Raw genomic sequence first — 26779 nt, forward strand, 5'->3', positions numbered from 1 at the left:
AACGGTAATAATGAGTTGCCGAACATCTGAGAGTGTTACATATTTTTTATCAGAAGCACTAAGGTGCAAATGAATTGTGTGCTGTGCTGTCCGTCTTCTGTGACAGAAGACGGACAGCACAGCACAGAAGTTCCGTCCCATTTCGGTGGTCCTATTTTCCATCTTCAATCCTGTTGACCTTTCACTTTGTAAAACCCGCAGTTCGGGGAACTCGGCTCAAGTCCGTTAGTGGATTTTACGCTCCTAAAAACGGATTTCAAACACACTCCGGCTCGCCATCCATCACACACGCGTATCTGCGCAGGGGAGACCCCCGTCTCCATCTGACGTACCGTGATCCCGTTATCGGCGTGGCCGCGCGGTGCGTCCCGCCGACCGGGATCTCGTTATTCTGCGCGGCGTGACCCGTTCCGACAGCACCACCGGACGTCCTCGGGGCATTTCGGCACACCGCACCGGCCGGCTCGGCGCCCCGGCCGCCTCTCGAGCCGGCAGATAAGATCCTCGACAAAACTCGGGGGGATTCGTCGGCTCTGCTCAGCCATTCCAGCGGACGGCAATGGGCTGGCGTGCGGCGCGCGGGTCGCGGCCAAATCCCCCGGGACGATAAAGCATCCGCGACGGTGAGAAGCGACAGAAGGACGGCCGTCTTTGCGAGCTCGTTTGGCGGTTTATTCGTGGCGTTTAGAGTTAGTCGCACTGAAGGAGAGCCGCTCACAATTACCAGCTTTGTGTTGGGTGGCGCGTCGGGACATTTGACGTAAGCCGGCATTTGTGAAAATGAGAGAAATTCATAAAGCCTTCAACTGACTGGAACACGTGTTGTTTGCAGACCCTAGATGAAAAGTGAGGGGTAGATGAATAAATAAACTGCAATGAAAAGGAAAAGAATGTGAGAAAAATTATTTCAGCATAAAATACGAATTACCTGAAGTAAACGCCTCGTTGCAATACCTGATTGCGAACCTATACGATTTTCGTGCACTAGGTTCGTAGGGGAAAGTGGGGTAAGACGGGCACTTTAACTTTGGAGCCATTTTTCGGCCGGTTAGAAACATCATAGAAACGGGAAACTGAGTTAAAACCTTTTTTAGACATTTTATTTCCATTGCCAGAAGATGAGACTTAGATCTGATTCAACAAATAAACTATTTTTGCAAAACCTTGCAAAAACCCGTCTTACCCCACCCCATGGGGTAAGACGGTCACTTGGGTAGGGCAAGACGGCCAGCTTCTTTCACCGACCAGCACAGCTCGCAACAAATGCCCGAGATTAGCCGCATTGATACAGTCGCTCGCAAGGCTATAGGTCGCTCGTTGGTCTCAAGTGCTTCGGAAATGGCAGTATATGTACGAGTTTCGTGCAGAAGGCGTATGCTCGTATATAGGTAGGCCCTAGTTCAGAAGCCATGTAGAATCGTTTTTCACATTCAAAATTCGAGAATATACTGTGCCGAAGGAATATTGCTAACATGTCTGATAGTATCGGAATCGAACATATTTATATAGGAAATGCTTTTTTTCCCACAGCAGCAAAAATATTTTCACCATTACAAACCCATTGGATTCATAGTTTCCCGTCTTACCCCAAACTCAATGTCAGAAGTTCAGCACGATTTTTCTGTGTGGACAATTTGATGCAGACAAAGCAAATCCGCGGTAAATGAACAATGGTGGCATATGAGTGTATCACAAGTGATTGCGAGTTTGTAACTCTATAATGCTGCACACAAAAGCTTGTACAATACAATATGGATGTTTTCAATGAAATGAGTGTTTTAAAGAAATCAAAATTAAAGATTATCGACTGAACACAAACTCACCAGACTTCAATGGTGGTGTGTAGTGGGAAAGGCAATTCTGGTCCCAATTTTTCTCGCTCGTAGCGCTATTGGTTTGGTCTGCAGAAAGGGTGCCCGTCTTACCTACCCTGACCGTCTTACCCCACTTTCCCCTACGATCTTTCCATGATCTTACGGAGACATGCGAATCACGCTGATAAGTGATCAACCAAGAACCCGCGCCAACCACCAGCACGACCTTAATGCTCCAATTTGGCTTTTCCCGATAGCCTAGTCATGTTCTTTTTTTCAAACACCAACGGCAAATCTGAACTGATTGGGCCAGCATTGTTTCGTGATACAGAGCTGTCTGTTTAACTCCCCCGCACGCGACTCAGTGATAAATTCGGTCATCTATCTGCTGGACACTGGACAGTGTCGCCGCTGTTGTTCGAAGACGGTATACCCTGTAACATGACTATATGGCCTTGACATGACGGTTATCGGCCAGTCTTGGCATCCCGTCGTTTAAAAAGTTGGAAAACGCCCACTTGTCATACATTTTGAACGATGCAGAGGACACATGCCCAAATGGCCGGCCGCTTCTCAGAACTTGCTGTGACGTTTTTATATTGTGCGGTGTTCCTTTACAGGCAACCGTTGGGTGCAGCTTCCATTAATTGTGTTAGTTATTCTTCAGTGGTTCTGTAACTAACAACAACTCACCAAGTGCAAACGTGTATAAATGAGTGAATTATTAATTTTAACCCGGCAGTTGCTGGGGTGTTTCGCCACCCACCGTTTGCTGGGGGGGGGGGGGCGTTAAACGCCCCCAGCCGATAACTCGAGAACCAATAGGCGCAGCGAAACGCACGAGGCGGCAAACGAAAGAACGCGACGAGACGCTTCAGATGAGTACTTTAAAGTTGAATTTTGAGGTCACAGGTCGGGTCAAGGTCAGGTCAAACACCTGAAATCGGGCTTTTAGTAGCATGGACTTCAGGACTTCGCAATGGGCGCCTCTCGTCATAAACTCTGTCAAAACGGTGCACAATCCATCATATAAGGCCTACAAGAGTGTCAGCTCCATGTAGGGGTCAGTCAAGCATAGGTCAGGGTCAAGGTCAGGTCAACCGGGTAGGCAAATATCCCCGAAAATCAAAACTGATATTCGCAGCCTGTGACATATGTTTTATGGGTAATTTGGGGCGTAGAACACGATGGTGACATTCATTTTATCATATGTGTACGTGTTTGGCTCAAAAAGTTCAATTTAAGAAATGCGTGTATCATGGTCGTAAAGTAGTCACGAGAAGTTGCCAAGATTCAGTTGAAGATTTGGGAAAATGCGGAACAATAATCAATAATCGAAGATAACCATTTGATTGTTCATGGTATTGGCAGTCTAATGGCGTTTACGGCATGTCTTTATGTCTATTCTGTGATTTTATATGATTTTTTGAACATATGCCGTTTTTGGTCGAAAACTCAGAAATCATGACGTCACTAAAACCTCGATATCTCAAAAATGTTCCGACCGATTTTTTTGAAACTTTGTCACAATACACTTCATTCAATTCCCTACAGGTACCCAAAATTTGGCGCGCCTGCGGCGCGCCGTTTTTATGCTATGGCCCGGCGAAAAAAGTGGGGGCGTTTAACGCCCCCCCCCCCCAGCAACTCGCGGGTTAAAATACGTACGATAATTCGGGTACCTTTACAAGTTGGTATGTCTCAGCATGCATGATTTTAATGCTTAAATAGGTACAAAGGTATTGCATAAAACAGCATAAAAAAGCTATGCTTGGTGGATTCTTGAAGTCGCACTGAGCGGCCACAACACCTTACCGTATAAATCAAGGGACAGAGAGAAAAGACAACAGCTCGACCGCGGCAATAAACCACGACACCGCAAAGCACTATTTATGGACTGACTGGGCAATGGCTCAAAGACAAGATATATTGGCCGGTCCGGGATTCTCTCAAGGAGCCAAGTCGTTCATCAAAACATATACTGCTGTCATGTTGTAGGATCGACAAAGTGTTTAATGTTTTCAACCATGGCTTTGGTTTGGTCGCTCTGGATGTGGTGGCCACCAGGCTGATGCGCCAGCCGCTCAGACCGTCCCGGGGGACAGGCCACCGAGCCGCGCCAACAGTCCCCCGGCCGCGGCGAGCCTGCTCCTGCTAGAGCTACTTCCACTTCGTCGCCGGTGACCGCCAAACCGTCGAGAGCGGAATGTGTGATCAATTGGGTGGGATTGGATATAGTGGAAAGTCCAGAGCATGAAAAAGCGCGAAAGCGCAAAATGAAAATAATCAGCGTTTGGTACTCTTCAGACATGAGCATTGAGCCCCCACCTCTGGTGAAACATTGCATTGCTGTCTGGATAACATTGCAAAGTACTGTGCGATTCTCTACACGTGCCTAAAACTGAATAAAATGATTTTACCTTAATATCCGTACTTTGAAGTTTCAACGCACAATGTATGTTAGGTGGGACATGCCGCATCGCAGCCATATTCACTTACATACGTGTGGCTCGGCGCCCCTTACTTACTCGTAACACTGACAGAGTACCCGGCTTCGGTGTCGGTATTACATCGGTCGCTATCGCCCTCCGACGCGTAGCGTAGGACGGAGTCACTTTACCGATAAACACGTCCACAGACATCCCATTCTATAGGGCATTCAATGAAGTGAGCGCACAATATAGACCCCTAGGTATGAGGTCCGGTTACTAGATTTGGATGTGCAGCCAAAAGCTGAATACCAATAAGATGTTGAATGGCTTCAAATAGCCGCCTAGCCACGATTCTTTGGAGAAACGGTACATTGCATACGTATTGGGCAGGAACATATTCCTGTGAAACATGAGCATTGTGAGTTGGTTGTGAGTTTCAAATAGATTTTCATGTTTCAATCCCGCGTAGAAGAGGCAGGATTGCATTTGGCATATGAAGTTCATGCCTGGTAAGGAAACTGAAACTGACTGTGGTAAGGAAAAGCAATTTCATATAGCACTTAAAATGTGGGAATTAAGAAGCATTTACAATATCGCTGTAGAATTAAACGTCATTTACGGATGTAGCGTCACCCAATAAATACATCTAAAAAACTGAAAAGTTGAGGAATGTTACATCAGTTATGTGAAATCATAGCTAATTTTGGACATTGCATTTAAATTCCCTTCGCTATAACGAATATTCATCTAACAGGAACCCGAACATTGAGCAAACTGCAAAGTCAGCGTCCGTTTCAGTTGCAGCCCGCTCGGCGACTCGTCATTCATTCAGTTCCCATATAGCAAAATGGAGTGGAAACTGCGCCGGTTTTCGGCGCCGGTTATTTTATCGGGCTATTGCAGCAGACTCAGCCATTGTCTCACAATCCGATACCGACAGAGATTGAGGCGTTGTGACTGTCGTCGGAAGCCGCGGGCGGGGGCGTTGGACGGCCGGGGGACCTCTGATTGGTGCACGGACACTGTTTGGCCGCCCCACGTGCTTCACTGACAGACATTGAACTATGCGGCATCGACATATGGCTAGATCTATTCATGGTGGAGTAGCCTGACAATGGCCAGATTCATCGGTCTGACGGTCAAACGGGCAATCAAAGAAGGCTAGCCGGTGCGGTCAACGGCGATAGTTTAAATTGCATTCTCATCGCTCATGTTTTTATGAACGAACAATCTCACACTTGATCCGGATCTGAGCAGCGTTGTTTTTTTTCGGGTACCTGATTTCATGGTTAAGGGTTACTAATAATCAAAAGTCTACATAATATCTTGAAAACCAGTTATTTTTTCGGTGAAATTTGGTAGATATTCTTTTTTGATCTTTCTGAATCACGGGACATCGCCTTCATGCCAATTTATTAAGTTTTTTTGAAGTTGGGAGACAGTAGCGGCGGAACACCTTCAATTAAGGGGGGGGGGACACTGCCGACTTGGTCCCATTCTTTCCATGCAACGCCCATAGGGCTAATGTTAAAATGCCAGAATCAAAGGGGGCACGGTGCCCCGGTGCCCTCCCCGTTCCGCCGCCTATGTTGGGAGGGGAGGGTCCCTTTAACAAAAACAATTTTTCGATCGTGTTCCGGTTGTCAGATAACGTATTGGCTACAAAATTGTAACAATGCCAACCAACGCACTCTTATTTCAGCTAATCACGCGTCTGCTTTTGGCTTGAGCGTGCGCACGGTTTGGACGATGAGAACTATAACGTAACGATAAAATGTTCATACGATAGCTATCAGGGATGTCCAAATCTGCGGTCCCCGTTTAGACTACATCAGTGCGGGCTCATGTCCGCGAAGGGGCGCGTGCGGCGCGTGGGTGTCTGGGACGTGGGCCGTCTCGTGTCGCGGTGTGGGTGGCCGCCGGTGCGCCGGCCCGGCCCCGCGCACCCACGTCACCGCCCCAGGCTATATAGCCGCCGGCGGGCAGCCTAGCAGCGGTGGCAGCGCGCGACAGAGCAGACGCGACCCGCTTCCGCGAGAGCCTGCGCACCGGGCGCCGACCGAGCCAGCGTCCACCGAGCGGCCAGCCAGCGGTCTTGGAGCCGAGCGACAGCTCGGCGCGGCCCGGTAGACCACCAGCAGCCGACCGGAGGCCGGAGCAGACCCGCAGGTGAGCCGCCGCACCGGGGCTCGGAACGGGGCAGAGCTGGGAGAGCCGCACAGGTGAGCCAGCAGGACGGTAATCGGATCAGGACAGGTTTGGGAGAATAGACGGGGAAGTGAGGTATATCTGTTACAGGCCGTATGAAAACTCAGTTCGTTTGCAAACGGCCTGGCCCGATTCAGGCCGTTTGCAAACGGCCTGGACAGCCCAGTCAGTATGCAAACGGACTGAAAAGTCAGGCCGTTTGAATACGGGCTGAAATTCCAGGCTGTATGCAAACCGCCTGAAATTTCAGGCCGTTTGCAAACTGTCTGGGCCGTATGACAACTTTCCAGACACCAGGCCGTTTGCAAACGGTCTAGGCATTTTGAAAACAATCTGGTCTGCATAAAGTTACAGCTGGACAATGTTGAGTTTATTGAAGTACGACCGTTTCATGACATTACATGGCACTATGAAATCCTGAGGTGCATTCGGCATCCGGAAAATATTGTCACTCGGATATTCTCCGTCGGAAAATTATTGTTGAGCGCCTATCTTCAGCATGTCTCGTTATCGCGATACCGTTCGTGATCCCCGATGATTCTCGCTAGTTCCGGAAAATTCTCCCTGATGTTCCCGATGACGAATGCAGGCCTGGTCAGGAAGAGATTAGCAGAACTGAGACCCGACCCGTATAGCGCCCGGTCGACCCGGGCTTCCCCCGGACTTCAAAGTTTCGCCTTCCACCGCAATGGTCAAGTACATTGTCTTGACCATTGTCTTGACCATGTCTTGACCAGTGTATTGCCGGCGTACGCCACCGGCCAGCCGCCGGCGGTCGACCGGGCGCGGTGAGGACTCTAATGTGAACCAGTGGCGCGGGAACTTCTTCCAGACTGGGGGGGGGGGGCTGAACCATAATTGAGATCAACCTAGGGTACCCCCAAATCTAGTTTTCTCACCGGTTTTAGGCCACTTATTTTTCAGACCTTGGCCTTTAAAAAAAACGAAAATATTTGCAAAAAAGTCAGGTATTCCGTCTCAGCTGAGTGAAGAAACTACCGTTTTGGCAGCCTGGAATAAAGGTTTTAATCTGCCAAATCAGTTGCCCAGCCAGTGAAAGAGGTGGATTTTTCACTTACACTGCTTTCTTCCTTTGTGACCCACAACCCCTAATTAGGGGAGGACAAGCTGCCCCAACGGTTCTTGACCTCATGAAAAGTTGTGGGGCACCGCCCCCACGGCCCCAGAGCTGTGGGAGCAAGCTTCCCTCACTGCCCCCTCCCCCGGTTCCCGCGCCTATGTATGAATCTATGAAATTATGTTGGTAGATTTCCGATTTCGATTCCTCCAGCTGGGAGGGGGGGGGGCTCAAATACATTACGAGCCCCCCCCAGCCGAAAAGTTGGAGGAGCTCAGCCCCCGCTAGCCCTCCCCCCCCGGTTCCCGCGCCACTGATATGAACTCTGATGTCCATTGCGCGCTCCGGCGTTTTATGCCGCAAAATAATCGGTGAGTCTTGTAGTGATACGTTTCACCAGACCTCACCAGTAGTACTGGCTTCAGCAGGCTCCATCAACTGGATGGCCGTACCAGGCGGACCGTGAACTTGTATAATTAGTAATATTGTCGAAAAACGGCCGGGCCGAGCATCAGCACAGTAAGAAAATGTTCGACGTATGTAGACGAGTCATTCGGCATGGAATGCGCAAGCATTCACATGGATGCAACCTGATCATCGACCAACCTGGATCCATTAAGTCCAATCTTCAGAGGCTGTTGTACTTCGCCAGACCGTTTGAAAACTGACTAGGCCGTTTTCAAAATGTCTAGGCCGTTTCAAACTGCCTAGGCCGTTTTCATACGGCCTGATATTTCAGGCGGTTTGCAAACGGCCGGCTTTTTCAGGCCGTTTTCAAACGGCCTGACTGGGCCAGGCCGTTTGCAAACGGACTGGGTTTTCATACGGTCTGTAACATATCTACTTAAGCGAGGGGGCTGGATTGATGATTTTTGTCACCAGTTCAGTAACTGTTTCTGAAAGTCTTTGGCTCCGTGTCTGGCAAGTGGCAGTCGACGGGGTTGCTGAACTGATCTGAAAGCCGCATTAAATAGGTAATGCACTGGGACACTGCATAGGCATATCTTTTCAAGAACTTGAAGTTATCAGGCACTGGAACAACATTAACCAATGCGTACTCAATTTCTTACACTGAGGTTTATTGTCCCTCACTTATTTCACCTAATTAAAACTTAGCACTAGCGTGAGCGGGTGTCACGCCCGCGGCCGGCTAAGCCACATAGTTCGTGTTGACGGTCATAGATGGCAGCAGTAGTGGGCGCCTGAAAGCAGACTGTACCGCACGACATCCCGGCCCGCGCCTTGGAATAATTCGCGGTGGATATGGGGATATGGAGTCTCTGGGCCTTAGAATCCGGTGTAAGTACATTTATCTGTTGCAGTGGAGCAACGAAGTGAGAACCTTTGCACCCACTGGTGGGTCTAAGGGAGAGCTCTGTTGGCATTGTCACCAGGGATGCGGAGCCGGAGCCGGAGCCGGAGCCGGAGCCGGAGCCGCCGGAGCCGGCATATTTTGCCCGGAGCCGGAGCCGGAGCCGGAGCCGTGAAACAATATAGCCCGGAGCCGGAGCCGGAGCCGTAGCCGTCAAAAAAGGGGGCGACTCCTGCTCCTTTTCTTAAGAGGAAACAATTATTTACCTAGTTCGGTTTGACAGTACAAGGCGTAAAACAATGTGGTATTCAAAATAGCCTTGTTATACAAATACAGAAGCAACGTGTACCAATCCCATCGCCTTTTTTCCTCCACCCGTATTTAATTGATCGCATAGGGGATGTACTGAGTAGAAGCTGGAGCCGGAGCCGCCGGAGCCGGAGCCGCCGGAGCCGGATCATTTTACTCGGAGCTGGAGCCGGAGACGGAGCCGCCATGACATTTCACCCGGAGGCGGAGCCGGAGCCGAAGCCGATTTTTTTCTCCGGAGCCGGAGCCGGAGCCGGAGCCGTCTGAAATTTCCACGGCTCCGCATCCCTGATTGTCACCCATGAATCGTCATAAATTTTGAATTCTGCGCTCGTTGCATATAAAAAGAGACATATTTTTATAAAGCAGCTTCCTTGAATTGCATGGTATCTCATGACAAAAGGAAATTTTGAAGAGCCTTTGGAATTTTGGATGTTTTTTGGGGCTGCATGCCCCAGAGCATCCAGTGCTGCATTTTTGGATGGTGCAATGACTCCACCAGTTCTTTCCGCATTGAGGGATATTGGGTCACTTGAATAAATTAAATTGCGTGAACGCTCCCATAAGAGGTCCGTTTAGCGTGGAAAGCGAAAGTCGCGGACATTTGCTGGCTTACTGAATAACATTGAAAAAGTCGATGGCAAATTATACACAGTAGCTCGTTTATGTCAATAAAGATCAACGTCCAATTTATGCATTCTATAGCAAATTTATACATTGACACAACATGCTTAAGTCCATTCCTAAGCCCTGACCAAAGAAAAGGCAGGCCGGAAACGGATCGTGCATTGTCTGAAAGGTGGAACATGACCTATCTATCCCTTACTCACTCCTGCGATATACCCACCCCCGACCGCTGAATACGGGACAGCGGAAGCTGTCAATGGTCCTCGTCCACCCATAACTGAATATCATCCATGCTCCATACCTCTGTTCATTTTCAAATCCCATTGCATGACGATAGGTACGAAAATAAATTGTGCTTGAAACTTATAATCAACTATGACAGAATGAAATCTGCAACTCAATAAACACGTACATACATTGTACGCCGTTATGCAGCGGGGATCGCGGAGTGCACCCAAACAGGATAAGACCTTTTCCCGACTGCCGTTTCTGATCCTGCCGGCAGCCGGCCATAACTGCTGTGATCCCGGCCATTAAGGCCGTTGACCCAAAAGCGGTTTCAAAATGACACTTATCCAAGGCATTCATGAGGAAGTAGAGAAGAGGCAATAACAATATACGACATGAACGCTCATATGCACGGTGGGCACTGCGCAATCCTCACTGTGCTTCTTCATGATCGGCACTGTTCATAAGTCCAAAGCCGTAGGTACTCTTACCGTCTCCTTTCATGATTAACACTGAATTTGATAGTTACCCCTTAAATTAAGTACAATGCAATTCGTGTAAGAAGCGTTACAGCGTTAGATCCTATCGCCAACGTTTTTGATGTCTGTTGCAGCAGCCCGTGCCGAGCTTTCCGCACTATTTAACGGTGTTCACTGCACGATCAATGCCAAGCACGCCAGCATGGCTCTTCTTGTCACTTTTGTCATGCCTATGAACCCACTCATAACATTTTGAACTCCATGCCATTGCCTCGTCCATTCGCCTTACGCCCATTTGTATTTGTTTCTCTGGTAGTGCATTGAAAAAATGTACCAATCGGCATTAACTCTTATGCACTTTATATGATTGGGGATTAACGAGCACTACCTTTTTGAAGTTCAGACAACGAGCAGGGCTTTGATATTTGCATGCCTTTGAGTAGAATCAACCTGCTTTTGCTCGATTAAAAACATATGTTGCAATTAGCCAATGATGCTCCGACACTTATCGTATTTAATTGCAACATCATATACCCCTATGAACTTTGCACACGATTATTTTGAAGCTAACGGGTACTCACCAGCCTGTTTGAAATTTAAAATTAACACTGCCCCGGATATAAACATCTTACCAAATATGTCGTATGTCCGAGTATGTATATGATATATTATTAGACGCTCTTGGTAGCTACCACAGTAGGTACATACGTGAAAGTGGACTTAGCATCGGGTTTCGAACGTTTCGCACATTATACCGACATTGGCCCAGTGCACACCTTTTTGGCATGGAAATGCTTAGGCATACTCAACCCAAATAGCGCACACATTCTTGTTTCCATAATAATTACTCCCTCGCCTTCGATCAAAAGCCGTAGTCCTGAATCAGAACACGGAATGGCCGGTAATAACATTTGGTTAAACCGAACGTAATGGAGCACGTCCGATGACTGGATTCGATTTATCTTTCTTTATTTCGGCCACGTTCTCGTCATTATACCGTACCGGGTATTTTACAGTGATGACGTCGCGGTGATCGATACGTTTAGATGTTCGATGCTTGCTTATAGCACACTACGTTTAATCTCAGATGGCATGGACTGTATACATAGTGTATACAGTGTAAACTAGTTAGATGCAACATACGAAATTACCCACAGATAATGTACCTATAGGTAGGTAATTATCAGTGGAAAACCACACTTTAAATAGAAAAACAACATGCGCGCTGTACAAACTGACATTTTACACATGCCATAGCTGCATATTTAATGTAAAAACTAGCTTACCATGCTTATTTATTCCGTCGTAATGGGTGTTAGCCGTGAAAAACATAGCCGGAAGAGAAATGTCTTTTCTTCTTGACATTAGAAACTTTGCCTGGCAACACCAGTTGGCAACTTAAGTGCGCCAAGGACCCATGAGACAAGGCGTTTGTGGGTCGAGTACAGCCGTGCAGCCCATCGTATAAGCCGACGCTGGTGCTTCCAAGCGACCGGCAGTCTGGTAACTCGAATATCGGCATCAGCACGCTCCTGAGCCATAAAGGTCCTTGAGCGAGATGAGCTTCAACGCCATTTGCGATATGATGAACGCCCGCTTGACGGAAATTCTACGTTAATCACATCGTCAATCACCCAAGTTGCGAGTCTATTCCGTTGTCATTGTTGCCTTAGTCGATCGTAGATGTTGTACAGGGACCCGCAGTTGCTACTGTACACATATATTACCAATTTAGAATTGCGCTATTATTTGCTAAGTGCTGGCCATTGGAGAAATGAAATGTAGCGCAAAGTATGGAGGAATAACACATGTTTGCTCCTAGGACGTTTGTTTTGTATAATTCCTCTTACCGCAACAGATATTCTTCCAAAACTACAATCGTGCTATTTTTCCGCGCCGGTTGCCTCCCCAGAGCCCGTCCTTGGTATCGCCTATAGCTTCCGTTCCCGCTACGTGAATGAAAGTCACGTGACTACTACAGGTTTGCGCTCAGTACTAACACACCTAGCCCGAGGGCCGGTCCGTAGCGGGGAGGGGTAGAACGCCAGAGCTCCAGCGCAGTGGAGGTGGTGGTGGCCCGTATCATAAAGAGGCAACCGTAAGCAGAACTACAATTGCCGCAGTATAAGATTATGATCAAGTTTTCTTTAGATGTATTGATTGACAAGAAAGTGCAATGCTTATCCGATATAATAAAACGGTGTCCAAGGCCTTGGAAGAACTATAAAACATATTCAGCAACGTATAAATTTATGATACAGGCCATGACCTTTCACCTTGCCTCCGGGGAGGACCGCTCAGGAAGCCACATACCGATCGAATCGAGGCCTCGCAGCGCGGCGGCAGAGGAGAGTGGATAAACCATCGCCAGATCTTTCGTTTACTTATGTTTCCAGAAGAAGGGGGGGTGGAGGGTGAGGGCTGTTTTCAACCCACTCACCATTCCTTTCCTTATTAACTTATAGCTTACCGAAAAATGCAACACAATGGTGGCCGTCACGAGATGTAGCGAAGAGTGCCTCAGCCACACCGGCTTTGAGTAAACTTTAAGCATTGGAATTCGGGCCAGTGATCCTGAAGCGATATCTTTTTTTGGTCGTGCATAAGCTGGGATGACGTCGTCCAAGTTAATTGCGAAGAAACGGTTTTAGTTTCAGAACATTTATGAGGCTAGTCGCGCCAAAAAGTATACGTTTGTTGCAAAATGTCAAATAGTGATACCACAGAGTTGACGTGCTATCCAGATGATGGAATTCATTTGACACAAGAAGTCAACAAGTGGCATCGTTAGTCATCCTGCATACCTATAAATCGATTCGTCACCTTGGTTCGAGCTCAATAGTTCTTTTCGCGGATGATCGGTTTCGTTTTCTTTCCTTTTTTTTTGGGGGGGGGGCGGGGGCAGTTAATGAGCCAGTAACCACCCTCCCCAGTCCCCTAAACAACAATTGTTGACAAATACTGTGATGGCCTAAAAAAAAATGCCCTCAATTGTGTCACGTAGGGGAGAATGAGGTAAGTTGAGCCGTTTTTTTCGTAAGCTACAGGCTAACTTACTGATCATTTTTCTGCGTTTACGGGTTGGACGGACTTTTGGACGGACTTTTGGTCATTTGCGCATGTAATGGTGGCCAGAAATGTTTCATACCGCTTATTTTTGTACTGAAAGGCTGCGTCAAAAATCATCTTGCACGTTGCTCATCTTACCCCATGGGCGGGGTAAGTTGAGACACGTCGTGGGGAAAGTTGAGCATGGATAGAAAAAGCGAACCTCTTCTTTTCCCGGGCGCGGCGAAGAGTGGGCTCTTTTATTTACTCCATGGCATACATACTTATGGCAACGTTTTTTCCTCCATCAAAAAGTAACTGTTTAAAGCCTTCCAATAACTCGTCAAGTTTTCTATCAAGGAAGAAATCATATTATCCTTCAGATAATCTGCAAATCACTTACAACTTGTGTAATCAACAAAGAAAAAACAATTTCCTACCATTTTTATTCAGCAGAAACAAGCGCAGCTCAGTTTGGTTTTTGACAGCGGAGACAACAATGGCTTATCCGGCTCATCTTACCCCAGGTGAAAATGGCTCATCTTACCCCACCCGTGGTCATTTTCGATTAATGGCTGACACCTGCTAAGGAAAATAACCATGCACCGCAGATAACAACCATCTCATTTTAAAGGCAAAACATGTCTTAGTTATTAGGGGTTACCACATGTTACCGGGTGCTGAGCGTGAGAACGTTGCCGTCTCACGTGAAAGACGTGAAAGACGTGAACATCGTAAGCAAACGGCACATGGAAGCTCAAGTCAATTAGCGCCATAGGAGCTGAGAAACATGGGGTGGCTAAACTTGCCCCTTGGCTCATCTTACCTCACTCTCCCCTATTTGGGGCTCTCAACTTTGATTTGTTAAAGTTTTTTGTCTGTTCATTATAAAAGCTGTCAAATTTGCCGTATCATTAAACTTTTATTGAGTTTGTATTTCACACTTATCTAAAATGAACAATTTTGTCACTGGCTTCTTTTATGAATGGAATTGGATGGTCGCATGAATGAACGAATGAATAGCTCCATTTGAGCATCAGCTGAAATCAATCCTAAAATTTAATCTACCAGTCTGCAACGAAAAGGTTTAAAAATCAGTGCAAGTTAGGTGCAGTTTCTAATCTATGCCGTTTTTTATTAAGTGTCTCATAGCTCCTTAATCTTGAGCCGCTTCTCTTACGATTCATTTTATGTGGTGCTTACATTGTTCAAGAAGTTATAGTATTTGAGCTCGTTGGTCTTAAAAAACTGCTATCGAAGTAAATTAAAGTGTTTCGGGCTTCGGCACTTAAAAACCAATCGATATTTAACCCTCACCCACTTAGGCATTTCTTTTCAGCGTCTTACATGTAGCGGAGGGGCGTAGAAACTCTCAGCCATTCGGCCCTTGATAAAAATAGCCAGAGCTTCGCTGAAAAATAAAAAAGAGCGAGCTGCTCGTGACGAGAGAAATCCGATGATTTGAGGGTCCTGGTCATCGCTGACGAGAGAAAGCCAATTATTTTTATGTCCCGGTCAATGCTGAGATCCTAGGTTACTGGATGCTCCCAACGCATCATTTTTAGAGTTATGACATCGAAATACACACCAAACGATAGAGAATTGATCAAGAATCACGATAGTGAAAGTTTCAAGTCGATACCTCTTACCGTTTTGCCGCAATCGGCGCGGAAATATGAAAAAGTTAGATTTTTCCGAAAATTTGACCTTTGACCGGTCATAAGTAGGTCAAATGTTGACCTAGGACCAAAAAATATACCACCAATCGCGAGATCTCGTTGAGAGCAATCCGTTGGTCTTTTCCGCTAAGCTCTACGACGCTCCATTTTCAAACGCCAGGGGGGGTCGCACCCCCCCCCCCTGCATGGGCGAAGGTGGCAAAACACCGTTTACGGGCGAGGGTTAAAGGTAATTTGGTTCAAAGATTTAAAATTCTCAGACAAGATGGACAAATAATAAGGGCTATTTAATTTTCTGGAAAGTTGTAAAATTGATTAACTCCAGGGCACCAAAGAATCGTCGCAATCCTTCGCTTTGCCGCGATTTATTGGTGAAAAACAGGGGGCGCGGTCAACTTACATCTACTTATATGTGTGGTGAGGGCTAATATTCATTTTATCTGTGTTGATGAATATGCAACAATTTCTACATGAACTGAGACCAGTCCATAAGAGTATGTTTTTCTCACGGACAATGACAATATTGGAGAAAAATAAGTGTATAGGTTAAACATCGATGAGAACTATATGCGGCACCGTCTCGGTCTGGCCAGCCGGGTTGCCGATAAAATACACAAATGTTTATAAGCTTCCATGATGCGCTTAAAAGACTGCTAAAAAGATTTAAAAAATAAAGATAACTACTTCATCGATTTTAGCGAAAGAAAACATGTATGCCTAATTACTTATTTCTTGCCACTGACGGAGCCACTTTTTCGTGCGAAACGTCTGGTTTTATTCGTATTGTTATTGTATTGTCATTCCCTGTGAGAAAAAAGGATAACTCTTCAGTTAGTAACCGTAACAGCGAAACGGCTCAATGTAACACAATTCACTGTGTATACGAAACCTATAATTGTCCCTAAGAATAATCCTATTTACAACTTTTAAAAAGATACAGCCAATACAGCTTGGGCATGCATTTTTTTCTGCATTAAGATAATATTCATTTATCTCCACAGAATATGGTAAATTAGTGCTGCTGAAGTTCGCTTTCGAAGCGTCTCCTCCAGGCATTCCACAGCTCTCGTGCCATTTTGGATCACGGAACATGGCTGGGCGCAGGACAGGCCGTCTGCGAGCTTGGACGGACCACGTGACCACCTCCTCCCCTCCCCCTCACTCCCGTCCCCTTCCCCAGCAGGGCGTCCGATCTAACCGCGCCCCAGGCAGTCGGCTCGGTCCGACCCTCCCCTGGTCGAGCCACGGCCCGGTGCCGCCTGAGTTTGTGCCGGGTGCAAAACTGGAGCAGTAACTAGCGCCGGAACTAGTAGTCAGCACGACCATCGTCAGATGGCAGGAGTAAATGGAATAAGCGGTTCCAGGTTTCAGAAGGAATGGGGCAGGAAAAAGCGCTGAAAACAATGTTTTGCTGATATAGCCATTAAAAGTTCACTGAATTAGGAGAGCAGCACATCATTTTAAAGCCCTTCAGATGGTGGTTTTAATAAGCACACAATAATTTCCCAATTCGCCTCCAACGGTGTCACAGGCAAAGAATACGCTGAAATACTAGTGTGTACAGAAGCAACTGCGGGTCCCTGTACCATGGCGGATAGGGCCATACGCTTGAGTGTTATGAAATTATCGGCCGGAAAGGAAACTGGCGAACGTTACATTTGGACTACATGATCAAAACTTTAGTCATGAGCAGCCGAGTAGCTCCAGCGTTATTCATTTCATACAGTGCAAGATGTCGCTATACTTCAGCTATGAGACGGAGCTCAGTATTTTGAGTGCTACGCCATTTGCCAGTTGAAGAGCCTTCCAGCGAATTGATATCCACGCTTTAAGAAAGCCCAATGCCCTGCGTGCCTCTAGTTCTTGGTGGAAATTGGAAATGCATGAAATTTGCATGAAATTTAAGTTTGCAAAAAGTGAATGATAATTATCAATTTTGTCCGACTAATATGTCGACAAAAATAACAGATCTAGCTATGTGAAGACCCGTTTCAAATCAGGCAAATCAAATCGTGCGAAGTGTTTTTTTTTATGTTCCCAACACAGCTTACACAATACCAAGTAGAGCAATCACAAAGCAAATTCACTTGGACAACGTTTGCACCGGTGTACCGGTTTCGGTTTGCCTATTGTTCATGCATAACCTTTCAAATAGAATCAGTCGGAATCAACTGCATTGGTTTGGTGCCTCATGCATCTGGATACTTGCACTGTCTCGAATGCAAATGGCCTATCCTATATCGAATATTGCAATCAGCTGCGCGAACGTTTGTTCACCAATCGCAGCGATCCGCCGCGCCCGGGCGGACGCTGCTACACGCTATCTGACGCACGTTCCGGGTGTCATATTCGCCGCATGACCGGCCATACGAGCCGCGCTGCATCTGCCGCGGGCCGGCGGATTGTTTGTCCATCCCGCGGCTCCTCCGTCCCGCTGGATATACACACAGAGAAGTGCTAACGGCGGAGGACCGCTGTCCCATTAGCGGCGCCTCCTTGTGGCACGCGGAGAGTCGGCGGATGGTTATCTCAAGAGGCATGTTTGCATACTGTTTACATACTGAGATGATTTTCATGCTTGTTTTGTTTGGTTCTCCTTTTATAAAGGCACATGTCTTGCCTTAGCGCTGCAGTCAGCGAGCTCTAAAACCCTGATATAATTCCAATGCACTTATTGTACAGGGAGCGCAAGGCAGCAATCGGTGGCTTATGCGCCCACTCCTGCATCAGGGCGTATGCCTTTGGGTCGATAAATGGTGGCGAGCGTGAGCTATTGTTCACCACTCATTACCACTGCATTGTCCAGCGATTGCCAGTGGCAGCTTACCGAGTGCGATCCAGTGCGCAACATCATTATCATGAATAAGAAAATCAACCTTACTCAAATTACCGATATTGTATCGAAGCTAATGTAATTCTTTCTGGTGTAGATTCGCTTGAATCACCATTTTACATTAAAGAAGTCACCTTTGTAGAGTAGGACTTTTTGTAGCAGGGAGTTTGTGCTTTATTTTGTAAGCAGGTTACACTGCACTTTAACATCATAACACACTAAAGCAAGATTCGTATGCTGCTCTTGGTAACCGCAAATGGTTCCCTAAGGGAAAATGAAGTCTCAAAATTACCCAAAACATTAGCATAATCACTAGATGCTGGAAAATTCCAACTCAATCTGTAGTCTTATCGGGAGCGACCTAAGATAATATTCAACACGGACTTTTATGTTGCGTTTGGACGACGCATTTTTTATAATTCCCAGTATTTTCATAATCAGCCTAGCAACGGATCGGTGCGGCCCCTACATCGAATCACACAGGATCCAAACTCGATCGATAAATTTATGAAGTCGACTCAGCTTCCGTATACGGCATTTACATTCACGATACAATATAAGTAAAACTGAAAAAAAAAATGAATTCACAGACAATGCAACACCAATCAGACACGTGTGTTCTGTTATTCACTAAAGCTCAGGTTAGGAATATCGATAGCTGCAAGACTGGGCCGTCTCCCTGCTAGTGCAGCTTTAGACGTAGCGTCCCTCTCTGTTGACAGATGGCCTATGCCCGTGTCCGCTGGACCGCTGAGTGCTGAGGCGAGCTGTTTTCACACGGAAACACCAACAGTCAGATTCTCAGGGGAATTTTCGGCCGAGCTCGGGAGAAGGCTCCGAATCTGCGGAACTTATGAGTTAAAAACACATCTGTGTGCCGTGCTTTCAAGCGATATTACAATTTATCAGTGCGATTTCTCCGCAAGTCATCCAAAGAAAACTCCACGTCCAATGGTCAGTGGCTGGACGTTTAAGTGTCCACTCGATATTGTTTTGAAGAGCATTTCAGTTCGGAAGGGGAAAAAATGGGATCATTTTATCTTCAAGCGGTTTGCCGCAGCCCTGGTTATCACGTTTCAGCGTCATGGGACCATGTGGTATTCATGTATCACCACGATTTATAGGTGTGATGTGCTATGATCCACATGCAACACCTGACTGCCACCTTTATATTATAAGGTTAAACAGCCAACGGGTGCTTTAGATGGGCGTTTACGTGCGAAAAGCACCGGTTAAGTGGACATCTGCATGACGGCAGCGAATCCGTTTCTGTCAACTCTGGACGCTTGTTCAGCCGGTCTGTTCAAACATTCATCTCAGTGACTATTGAATCAGCTTCAGTGTCCAATGGCGAGATGAATTCCACCGGCTGTTGACTCGGGGGAATCAGAGCGGCCCTTGAAGCGATTCCGCCAACCGAGGCAGACACGCCGCGCGGTGCCGGTGGAGCGACCACTTAGCGCACAGTTACACTGGGGGGACGGTCTCCGGCGACTGACGGCATTCGCTCGGCCCGCCGGGGCTGTCTGACCTGATGCGACTGGATGCGTGGCTTGATGTCTTTAGAGGAAAAGGGAAGTGAGGAGATACAAGCGATAGCAGACAGCTAATGTAATAAACGATTCGTTTCAATCAATTAATTAGACCCCGTCAAATTATCACGGGATTTTTTTTAATGTATCTAATGATACAATAAATACCAGCAACCAGCCTACTCCGCAAAATAAATGTTATAACTCTAACAAACATGAAAAAGCGTCAAAAGACAGAGGCTATAAGGATCCCTTTACAAAACATTGGCTTTGATAATTGTTTGGTGGTGCTTATTTGGTAAGTAGGTATTGTTCCTCTATATTCCTACGGATATATCAGACATGACTATTCAAATGTGCTCAGGAGACGAAGTCACACGGAACCAGAAGCAAACTGAAGGAGTCATTTTCGGGCCCTGATTCCACAGAATCCGGTAGCCCATCCAGTCCGTGCTGCGCATTCCGGCTGCAGCGCATCAGTCTGGTCACCTCAGGACAGCTCGGTCCGATCCATCAGGCACGACACGGTCGGCGCCCCGTTAGCTGGTTAGCGTCCCACCCTCGGGACATCCGCAAAGGTTGCCATCGAAGCGCAGAGCGCTGCCCCGATATGTAGGTTAGGACCAGCGGCAATGTCCTGAAACGATGCTGCATTGCAGATCCAGGAGGTTAAGCAGGCAAAAGACCTAACTAGAGCTCAACTTCGAACTTAGTGCGCCGAAGATCGTTCAAGTAAGCATGCATTATGCTACTGAGTATGCATGCAACTGATCATTTAGGCATTTACCATGGTTAATTACCAACGATGCACGGTCGTAAATACAAATATGTATCCAATGGCCAATCTCGTCGTTTGCATTCGGGCCCTCCGGTTGGGTCAGCTTGTGGTCGGCCTGCGACGCGGTCTGCCTCGGGCTCGGCTTGTTCCATGGGTTGACCCAGCTCGGGACAGCAGCGGTATGAATAGAGTTTGTAGGGCTTCAGCGACCAACATATGGCCGTTGCTTCCGGAACGGATCGAGGTTAGTGGGGATGGACGGGGAATCATCGATAGACACCGACAACCGATCGTATCAAATACATGTCTTGTCCTTGGCAATGCATGTCACTGCATATTTTCTTCAACGGCAACTCATAACTATGATAGGCACAACTATACATGTTTCGTCTTCAGAGTTTACCTGACACAGTCACACGGGACCACCCAGTGGAGGATGAACGGCGCACCAAAAACGCCTCTCCTGTAACAAAATACCTACACAAATGCATCCGCACTCAGTGCCTGGAATGGCTCGCGGCGGCGGAGTGGCGGTCACTGTCACATGATACCCCTGAGAGGCAGGCGATTCGCCAACAGCTCCTGATACTATCCCTTGACAATACCGTGGGTAAATATACAGAGAACGCCGAGCGGTGCAGACGCGAGCGGCGGGGGCCGGAGCGACTCAGCCCGTCGCGGGGGTGGGGAGGGCGAGGGGTGTCAGTAGTCAGAGCTCGTGCCGTCATCTGTCGCCAGAGGCGATAGCTCCGTCAGAGGCCGACAGGCCGACTCTCAACCGGTCAACAGCGAGCGCCGCCGGGCGTGGGACAGCGGTCAACAACGACTTCTTGCGAACGTGAGCTCGGTGAGCAGCGTACGTGAGCGCGGTGAGCAGCCGAGCCGGACCGGGGTAAACAGGTGACGGTCCGCCCGGGAGAGGACCGGAGAGCGACGAGCAGATCGCTGACGCAATGACTGAGAACCTGGTGGAATTCTGGGGAGATTGGGGAGTGGATGTCGGACTGAGAAATGCCAGGATCCGTCAGCTGCACTCGATGTAAGCTCGGGTGGTTCATCAGTTAGATCATGTGCTCCTATAGTGTAGTATCTCGCGTGTTTCCACGCATCACATGAAGGGCGAGTGCTGCTTACCGTCACTGGACGATTGACTTTGAAGTCTGACATTGCCCATAGGCGGATCAAGAAAGACGGTCTGGACGCTGCGAGGGGGCATACCTCGAAAAAAAAATTCCCTAAATTTCAAAAAAAAACCGTCTCGGATCTCGATTCCTAATGCACTGCTGTTCAGTTTAAGTCTAATTTTTCCTGATTTAAGTTGTTCACAGTTTTCTTTCTAGTTTAATTTCATGAAAAACGACGGATTTTCATCGATTTTAGGCACTGCGAAGAGGACATTTGGCCCAAATGCCCCCTTTGGATCCGCCAGTGACATCGCCAATGTTATTATTAAGTGCTTTAGATCGTAATGAATGTTTATATTGCTTATTGCAAATACGTCCGTGCCCACTCTGGAGTAAAATCATGAGCTTGTGTTTTATCATGCATTGCTGTTGGTCCGGTGCATCGGTAAATACCTCAGATTGGCAGGGCAATCAAGGAACTGATCCGCTGAAGCTGTAAATAATACGCTGTATTTTATATCACCATATTAATACCTACAATGGCGTGTGATTCGTGTCCGTGGGCGTTCGATTGGAACTCGGACGCCCCAAACGATAATGTGAGACTGACCCAAAGATACGTCTCCAATAAGAGAGTGCGGCAGCTGCCATTAACGATTACGCCCCGATTGAGACCGCGTGGAATTTCCTCTCGTTCCCATAGTATTTCTGTCGAAATGGTTTCGTGAGGGCACGAAAACGCTCGCCAGAACAATATCCGGTCGGCATGCTGAAGCAGAAACCGAGCCGCGAGGTATAGAACATTGCGTCTTGCACAACTGTAACACACACATACCTAGACACCCTTATTTGACTTCGTCGCCTGTGCTCCTGCGCCTCGTATGCTGAGATACCCTGCCGTTTCGTTTCAGGATGTTGGTCGAGGGCTGTCTACCTGTGATCCTGATGATAGCCGTGCTGTCCGGGCGGCAACACCTGGTCAGGGCCGACCAGGAGCACTTCATCAGTAGCGCGGTAGGTGACCGGGGAGCGGGTCTACTATCCGTGATCGACTCTGATCGACTGTAACTGCGGTCCACTGGCAGACGCCAATGTATCGCGCCTACTCTGTCCCACCCGCGGCATCGAGCGGCGGCACGCGATACGGCGGACTTATGATCGTCCCCAAGGGATCGATATAAACGTGGTCATCCAGACTAATAAAGTGCAATGCCAGCGTGTAACAAAATGACCCTCGGAACTCGAGAGAGAAGTCCCAATCTTTCATTCAGCAGCTGTGACCGATATTGGCAGGCCTAACGCAGACGTTATGGCAAGTCTGAATTGAAAATGAATACCTCGGTTCTAGGCTTGTTAGAAATCATCGCTTGAAACTTGCACAACGTTTAAAGACGTGCAATGTCTTTCGATTCCTTTAACTTTAACATACCTGTACCTTAACAACTAAAGTAATTAAGTCCCCCCCCAAGGAAATTAGGTTAAAAAATCAATGATAATTTACGGTTTCTTTTCATGCTGAGCTTATAGATCGCTTGGGCACATGACACTATTGATAATGGATCTGGCACACACGTTCAAGCTTACACCTTCATCGAACGCGGGGCAGCCCTCGTACACATAACACATAATCCCTCGTTCGCAGGGCCAGGTAGCACATGGGTATTGACACGGGTTACATTATCACAAAACCACGTCCAAGCATTTGATGTCGTTATCAGCAAACGGCTTTTGCCTTCTCTATTTGCCTGGCCACAGTCCACACCATCCGGTATCGTACTGTTCAATAAACTCGCTCATTATCGCAAACCGGGTGACAAACGAAGTCATCTTTGCGCTGGATCGAGGACGATTAACATGGTTATATTAGTCAGGCTAGGCAAAGACGGATGTGCTAAAAAGATGAACTTTACTAATAGTGCTGAACACTAAATAGAAGGTACCTAAATACCTACAAAGGTGCAATTTTTCGACTGCCTAGCACGTTCCACCATCTATTTGATATCTAAGATATTTATCTATTCATCTTGAAATACAGCTGGAGTAAGCATATCTTAACAATATTTTTATAACAACTACTGGTTTTACTAGAGGCTCAGAGCAGTGCCCTACGGCTGCTCACGCTGTCCAACTGACCCCGTTCTCCTGCGGCAGCGCGTCGGACCCCTGTTCGAGGACTTTGAGCCAGACCTGTACGACTACGAGGACAAGCGGGCGCTCGACTACGGCCACCTGCGCTTCGGCAAGCGGACGGCGAGCCTCGCGTCCGCCGGAGAGTCCGGCGGACAGCTCGCCGACGCCAAACGCAACCCCGACTACGGCATGATGAAGTTTGGCCGGCGCTCCCCGGATTACGGCTTCATGAAGTTCGGTCGACGCTCGCCAGACTACGGCTTCATGAAGTTCGGAAAGAGGCGAGCGGCAAAATCGGCCGGTAGGAGCTGAGCGGATCCGCCGGGCCGGGCTGGGCGAACGAGGGGCGAACGATGGGAAAAGGAGGGACAATACAGGGACATTGGATGCAAGAAAGAAACAAACGAAACCACCATCGACCACAACCGAGATTGACGGATTCAACGAACCACCGACAGGACATCAGGAGGTCGGCTGAAGGACGATACGCCACCTCAGGGAGATGGGCGAGTCGAGCTCCGTTCGCCGCGCGGTCATCCGCAGAGGTCCGGACTGATAGCGCGAGGTCGTGACTGCGGTCTCGGGTCGGGTCTGGTGATGGAGGTGCCGCTCCGGAATGATTGCTGAGCAGAGGCGGCCCAAAATGAGCCAAGTCGAGCGGCGAGCGGTCTGGTGAGCTGTGCCGAATGTCCGCGAATCGTTGTCCATGATAGCGCGCTGTGCCCGGACTGATCCGCGTGACGTCTTCTAGTCTGTTCCCGCAGCATACCAAATACGTTTGCAGCATATAAAAGTGACCATCAACTGGCAGACCTTTCGACGATGAGCTCATGTACCAAAGCACGACGATGTGATCCGTCGGACACAGGTTATCCAACGCCCCTGCTTAAAACACTGAGAACTGGCACGAAATAGGCGTGCTCGCATCAGCTCAACGTCTTTCAGTGAAGCTCTTTTTACGATAATGCTGGAGCAGGCAGACTCGTGAGACAATTAATACATCAAGCGAACGAAAACAAGCTACTAGGGTTTGACTTGTAGCTAAATACCTTGCAGATATGTAGTTCAATACCTGTAAACGAGACTTTGATACCAATGATCCCGCACTCAAAATTCATGAACTACGCTAGCTAGTGAAACCTTAGGCCAATTGGTAAACAGCTGCACGATGTCCCATAAAGGCGGCACGCTAGTAGACAGCTGTGTCGCCGCTGAAAATTGCCAAGGCGTGTGCAAACTTGGGTTTAAAAGAGCAACGTTTGCCAATATCGATCAGATCATTTATGTGTCGTGTTGACAGTCGAATGTGTACATTCCTGTCTTTTGACAAAACGGTCACCTTTCGCTTGTCTGCGAACAGGATCTAGACTCCGGCGATGCTTGGGCTTGAAGGGACAACGTTTTAAATGGGTAGGTTTCGAGCGATCGGCATCATCTTTGCAATGTTTTGAGTATGAGCGACATTGTCTTAAGTTTGAGAGACGGCGCAAGCGTATCGGTAACGGAGTTGCGATGGATCAGAGGCTGGCCATGGCCACTCCGTTACAATGATCTGCCTCGACGGGCCACCACTACCACCATCCCAATCTCGGCGCTACCGGATGTTACTCTACTTCATCAGTCGCTCAGCTGCGAAAACGCGGCACAGCCGCAGCTCTGACATCCGAAACCAGTCGGAAATGCACTGTTCAATCAGCGCCTTCGATCTCGAGAGCTATCACGTTACAGAACTTACAGAAGCCATCTACGCATGAGCTTTACAACCACGGCGACCTGTGTCGCTCCCACGTAAAGTCGCCTTCTCCTTATGCCACCAATGTATATCTCACTTCTATTTGACCGCGCATCAGGCGCCGGCCCTGCTCGGTGGGCTGGCGCCGGGATCGTCGTACTGAGGTCCAGTGACGTCATACTGAGGTCCTGTGACGTCACTGGAGCGCTGCCGGCCGCGCGCGGCGTGCGGGGAGTGTGTGGCTGGGCTCTCCGCCGCCCGAGCTGCCGGCCCCGTTTGTTTACAGTGCTGTATGGTTGAAAGCCGAATATATAACAGTTATGCAGTTGTGCAGGGTGTTTGGTGGGATAGGCGAAGAAGACGAGTAACAGTGGAGATGGGCAAATCGGCCGTCGAACTGCCTTTGCCCGAACTGCCCAGTGCCCGTCGAACTTTGTATGGGTTAGCCGGAAAAACTTTGTAATAGAGTATAATAGACACGCATTCCTCTAAGCGAGAGCAGAAGGACAGACTAATCTTCATAGTAACTCTTCACGATAACGATCAATTGTACACCATATAGGTCCTCGATACACACCACATTGGTTTATCCCGACGGCAAAATTCCTAGCAGACGGACTTAATCATCACATCGCTATCATCCGTGACATTACGGCAATCAAAGTCGATAACGGTCTGCATTCATCACCGCCTTAACAACTCCAGTCCCGTGAAACGGCAGCCCAACAGAAGGTGGAAGCGCAGTAGGACCGGCGTGGTACTCATCGGAATTACCTGCTCCAGAAGGAACGCAACAAAAAATTGGAAAGAATAATCCTAACACTGACCAGACCAGACAGCTAATCGACATTGTTCTTGTCGGCAGAATGGGTAAAAGAGCAGGGACGTCTGGATGGTGGGGTTAGTTGGTATGCATGAGGGCTACCGTGCATTACATCTTTACGTAATGTACTCGTCAGTAGGCCTTCCCATTCACTGGCCCATCGCTGCGGCCTCAAAAAGAGGAATATAGAGCATGCGGTTCCCGGATCATTTGCAAAGAGCTTCTGTTATTTCCCGAATGTGAGTTCAAATCGTGCTATTTCAAATAACCTCGACCTCGTCTCAGAGGCTGACGAACACCATTGAAGCCATTCAGGCCCCATAGGGAGACGATCTTTTCGTAAGAACAACGATCATCGACAGGCGCTCTGCGGCTGACATGCAAGGCGCGCAAACCACACAATGAATAGATATGCGGAGGAGCTCGTGCGACGCGACGCATAACGTCGGGATGATCCTACTTCAACCCAGGCGGTGTCGGACGCCAGAAAGGCCGCTTACGACTGTCGGCGGCCCACGCGGACAGGCAGACTCATGACTCGACGTTCACGAGTCCCCCGAGTGAGTGCCGTATGCGGCGGGCGGGGTGCCGCCGTCATGTCGACACACCCTGT

General features: G+C 48.1%; 1 protein-coding gene across 1 annotated transcript; it reads left to right on the forward strand.

Annotated features, from left to right (window-relative positions):
- The first annotated feature begins 6245 nt into the window (after positions 1-6245).
- On the forward strand, positions 6246-24630 carry LOC122382087 (FMRFamide-like neuropeptides 1). Its single transcript, XM_043367007.1, has 3 exons — positions 6246-6415; positions 22393-22495; positions 23633-24630. The coding sequence occupies exons 2-3, from the start codon at positions 22394-22396 to the stop codon at positions 23921-23923; spliced, it is 393 nt and encodes a 130-aa protein (XP_043222942.1). The 5' UTR covers positions 6246-6415; position 22393; the 3' UTR covers positions 23924-24630.
- The last annotated feature ends 2149 nt before the right edge of the window (positions 24631-26779 follow it).

The sequence above is a fragment of the Amphibalanus amphitrite genome, unplaced genomic scaffold (assembly GCF_019059575.1).
Source record: "Amphibalanus amphitrite isolate SeventyFive unplaced genomic scaffold, NRLGWU_Aamphi_draft 000133F_arrow, whole genome shotgun sequence".
Taxonomy (NCBI): Eukaryota; Metazoa; Arthropoda; class Thecostraca; order Balanomorpha; family Balanidae; genus Amphibalanus; species Amphibalanus amphitrite.